This window comes from Nematolebias whitei, chromosome 8 (assembly GCF_014905685.2).
Source record: "Nematolebias whitei isolate Nwh7 chromosome 8, NemWhi1, whole genome shotgun sequence".
NCBI classification, from domain to species: domain Eukaryota; kingdom Metazoa; phylum Chordata; class Actinopteri; order Cyprinodontiformes; family Rivulidae; genus Nematolebias; species Nematolebias whitei.
The window spans coordinates 6,749,605-6,754,041 of NC_056505.1; the positions used below are offsets into that span (position 1 = coordinate 6,749,605).

Consider the following 4,437-nt stretch of genomic DNA (forward strand, 5'->3'; position numbering starts at 1 on the left):
ACCTAAGAGAGAATTATTAATAAAGAAAACAATATAGAAAAGTTTCACTGGAGATAAAATGTTTTATTGATGTACACAGATTTAATCTGGATAACAAAGTAAGTTTTCTCAATTTGTTGCAGTTTCATAAAACTTTTTGTATTTTTGAAAGAAATTAATAAACCATTGATTCTGTATCAACTTTTTTCTCTCCTAGGTTAAATTGATCAGAAAACAAAGCACGGCTTCATCAGGTATTTTAGTCAAAGTAATAAAATCTAATTTCTCTTTAAGCTTCAGTTTAGTTTTTCAACATTCCTGTTAGACATTAAATAAAAACTCGATTAAAAATTAATCTGTCATCGTGAGTAAAAACATTTATTTAGACGTTACGATGATCTCAGTTTGACAGATTTTAACTTCAGATGTTTTGGCGTCTCCAGCTTCTCCAAGACTAAAATAAGGGAAGAGTTTCTCAGTGAAAGTGTCTCTGTGAGTGAAGATGTGACTCATGTCTTCAGAGTCGTAGAAGGACACCTCCCCCCTGTCATAGTCCAGCTGGACCCTGATCCTCTGGAGACTCTTCTTCACTCCGAGAGTTTCACCATCACCATTAGTGTATTTTCCATCTTTATACAATAAACACCAGATTCCATATTCTGGTAAAGCTAATATCTTTCCCTTCCTGTCGACTGAATCTTTAACCAAACCGATCAACCAGCGAGGATGATCTCCCACCTCCACCTCCCAGCTGTGTTTCCCTGAACTGAAACTCTCAGAACCAAAAACACTGGTGTAATTAGTGTTTCTCTCTGGATTATCAGGAAGCTGCTGCTTTGTGTCTCCACATCTCACACTGGTCAGATCATCAGACAGGTAGAACCAGCCACTCGCAGTGTTTGGGTCCAGAATGACAGGACTGAAGTGGACCTTGTCCTTCATCTTGTCCCAGACTCTGAAGGACAGGTTGCCCAGGTGTTGGGCCACATCTATCAGGAGTCCTGAGACCAGCTGTGGATCTGACAGTGAGCTCTGGGTTCTGGCTCTGGTCTGAGTGTCTTTATAAGTGCTGAGGAAGGACACGTTGTCTTTCTGCAGGTCTTCTTCAACAGCAGAGATACTGTCTGACAGAGAGGAGATGTGCTCCTGAATCCTCTTCATCTCTCTGCTCATAGTCTTCCTCGTCTGCTCCTCTTCCTCCCTCAGAGCTGCCAGTCTGGACTCCTCTTCCTCTCTCAGGAGCTGGTGGAGCTTGTTGAACTCTGCTCTGATCTGTGTCTCTGTGGACAGCAGCTGCTTCTTGGAGAGTTGGATCACATCATTGTATGTTTTCTCCACATGTCGGTGTTTGTTCCTCTTGTCCTGCAGAGACTTTAAGTCAGATCTCAGCTGCTCCTTCAGCTCATTGACTGCTTGTTGTACAGGAACCACTTTGTGGTTCTGGTGGAGAGAAAACTCACAGACAGGACACACGGCTCTCTGCTCGTCAAAACAGAACAGTTCAGGATCTTCTTGGTGTTTGCTGCACACCACCTCCACCTTCTTCTCTCCTTTTTCTGCCTCAGATGATCCAGATTTCTGTCGTCCAGCAAAACAATCAGCAAGTTCTTTTAAAGTAAAATTCACTACAAGATCCTTAGAAGATCTTCTTTTACAGATGGGACAGTTCTTGTTCTGAGTTTGTTCCCAGAACTTCTGCAGGCAGCTTGAACAGAAGCTGTGGCTGCAGCTCAGAGACACAGGATCTTTGAAGGTCTCTGAACAAACATGGCAGCTCAGGTAACTCTGAAGAACTTCTCTTTCAGCCATTTCCTCCAAACTTTTCTTGCTAGTCAACGACTCACCATAAATCTGTCTTTTTGAACCAGTCCATTAAACAGTTTCTGTCGTGGCGTCTCAGCTCCAGGAAAAAGTGTCCAAATGAACTTTAAACTTCTCTGACGGGTGATGATCTCTGACCTTTGATTTTCTTATCAACTCAGGGTGGAGTTTTATTTTATTAACTTATAAAATCTCTTCCTGCATGAAGTGATTTGCAAACATGTTTTCCCACAAAGATTTGTTTCTTAAAAGAGACAGTTACATTTTTCATTTTTACATTTTGAACACATTTGTGTTTCTTAAAGGAATTCTACCAAGTATAAATTTTAAAGCTGAAAGCATTTTCATTAATCTTACTTAGTTAAAGCAAAAGTTTATTTTTTATCCCACTTGTTTTAGTCCTAAAGATCACAGCTGATGTGAAGATTTAAGAGCAGCATTACTCAAAATGAACTAACAGCAAAACCTCACATTTCTAAACCAAATGCAACTGTTTTAAATTTATTTAACACTGAAAGCTGCTAACAAGACTTTTCTGTATTTTATCAACTTTTTTTGTTGCATATTTATTGTTGACATAATAAAGTTGAATGTAGTGGTAAAAATAATTATGATTTTAGCACTGGGGTGGGCGCTCAGTTGATAGAGCTGTTGCTTCTCAGCGAAAAGGTTGCTGGATTGAATCCCACCTGGGGACCTTTGGGTGGAGTTTGCATGTTCTCTCCGTGCATGTGTGGGTTTTCTCCAGGTACTCCAGTTTCCTCCCACAGACCAAAAACACGCATGTTAGACTGATGGATCATCCTAAAGTGAAAATTAACACAATCTGAAAGTTATGATAAACAAAACAATAGCTAATGCTTAAAACCAACGAAACAGAAACTAAAATAAAAATGTTAAATTTCAATGAAAACAAAAAAAATTAAAATATATAAAAAAGAAAAGTTGGATATATTAAGTCATAGCGCCAATCTCCTAAGAGTTGAAGTGTTTATATTTAAATGGATAAAATTGTTGAAAGATGCTGAAGTAAAAAAAAAAAAAAAAAGACTGGAGACCTGTCCAGGGGTTCCCCCACGTCTCGCAGTGACCTCTGGACGTGGGCGCCAGTGACCCCCGTGACCCAGAAAGGAAGAAGCTGGTAAAGATGATGGATAGCACTAAAAGACTCTGATGTTGGTGGTTGTTTAGTTTGTTTTTCAGAACTGTCTGATCAGATGTCAATGTTTTATTTCTATAACACATTTAAAACAACTGAGGTTGACCAAAGTGCTTTACAAACCATAAAACAATAAAATATCATAAAACACAAACACAACAGGACAATAAAGTATATAAAGACAACACACGTTCATTTAGTTCTTTTAAAATCTTGTGCTCTGTTTGAATCCAAAGCCAAATGAATAAATTTGGTCTTAAACAAAGTTTTAAAAGTCTTATAGTCTGATCTGTCTGAACATTGAAGGAGAGACTGTTCCAAAGTTCAACGAGGTTAAAATAAACTTCCACTGTGACACTTCCTGTTTAGACTTTAACCCAACATTTTATTGTAATATCAGCAGAGAGAGCAGTTTGATTTATTATCAACCTATAAAAGTCATTCTGAAAACAAAGGCAACAAATCTTCTGATATTTTGTTGTTTTTATTTATGTTTATAAACATGACAAGAAAAAAATGACCTTTAAATATTTATTTAAAAAAAAAAACATAAAAATGATACTCTTGCTGTTGAACTTTTGAAGAGATTCCAGATTCCTCAGCTCCTGCTTCAGACCAGTTTCACCAGTCTCTCACTGGCCTCCCACAGTTTCTTTGCCACACCAGCGTCTCTTGCAAAAGGCCTCAGAGGGGCCGGCTGGCAGTCGACAAAGTAACCTCCGCTGTGCTTGGCAGCTTCATCTGACACGGCACAGTAGATGACGGTCTGCGCTCCGATCTCACACGGCACAAAAAACATCCACATGATCACCTGCATCAGCATCCGGAACAGGAACGAGTAGTGGACTGTCCAGCTGCTCTGAACAAAACCTGCAGGAACAGATTTCAAATATTAAGAGACATCAAGATGAATATTCAATCAAGCTGAAAGATGCATGCTTCTCTTACCAGGGTGCACAGCACAGGAAGTGACTCCTTTTCCCTCAGTGATGCTGGCCAGCTCCTGACTGAAGTAGATGTTGGCCAGCTTGCTGCGGCAGTAGGTGAAGAATGGCAGCAGATTGTAGTTGAGGTCCTGGAAGTCCAATTTCTGATATTAAAATACTTGCACTCTTGAGACGAGTTGGACGACGACGACTCTATTTAGAGGGACAACGTCACACATTTTAAAATCCTGTTTAAAACTCAAGCCACAGGACTGCATGTCTCTACAAGTCTCACAAGGAAAGTTGAAAACGTCCCAGGACTCTGGAGACAAACTACTCTCTGACGAGTGAGACACCACCCTTAAAGTTTAGTAACAGTTTGCAATTTCTACTGTTTTCACAGTCAAAGCATTTACACGAGGAAAACCTAGTCACTTACAACCAGTTAACAGAAAACAAGCACAATAACTTTAAACATTAAGTTTTATTTATTTTGTTCACTTTAATATTACTTGACCATTAAATGACAATCTGACACTTTGGTTAATTTTG

General features: G+C 39.2%; 2 protein-coding genes across 3 annotated transcripts in view; one reads left to right on the forward strand and one right to left on the reverse strand.

The window, feature by feature from the left end:
* The window catches only part of LOC119413805 (zinc-binding protein A33), a 6,665-nt gene extending 4,877 nt beyond the window's left edge, over positions 1-1,788 (reverse strand). Inside the window, exon 1 of one of the 2 annotated variants that reach the window (XM_037680869.1) lies at positions 724-1,788. In XM_037680869.1, the coding sequence (XP_037536797.1) occupies positions 724-1,788 (1,065 nt within the window). Of the gene's footprint in view, positions 1-291 lie in introns of those variants that run through there. The other variant, XM_037680868.1, reaches the window with a different exon arrangement.
* Positions 1-4,437, forward strand: part of LOC119413807 (zinc-binding protein A33-like) — a 13,508-nt gene that overhangs the window by 1,957 nt on the left and 7,114 nt on the right. The window lies entirely within an intron of this gene.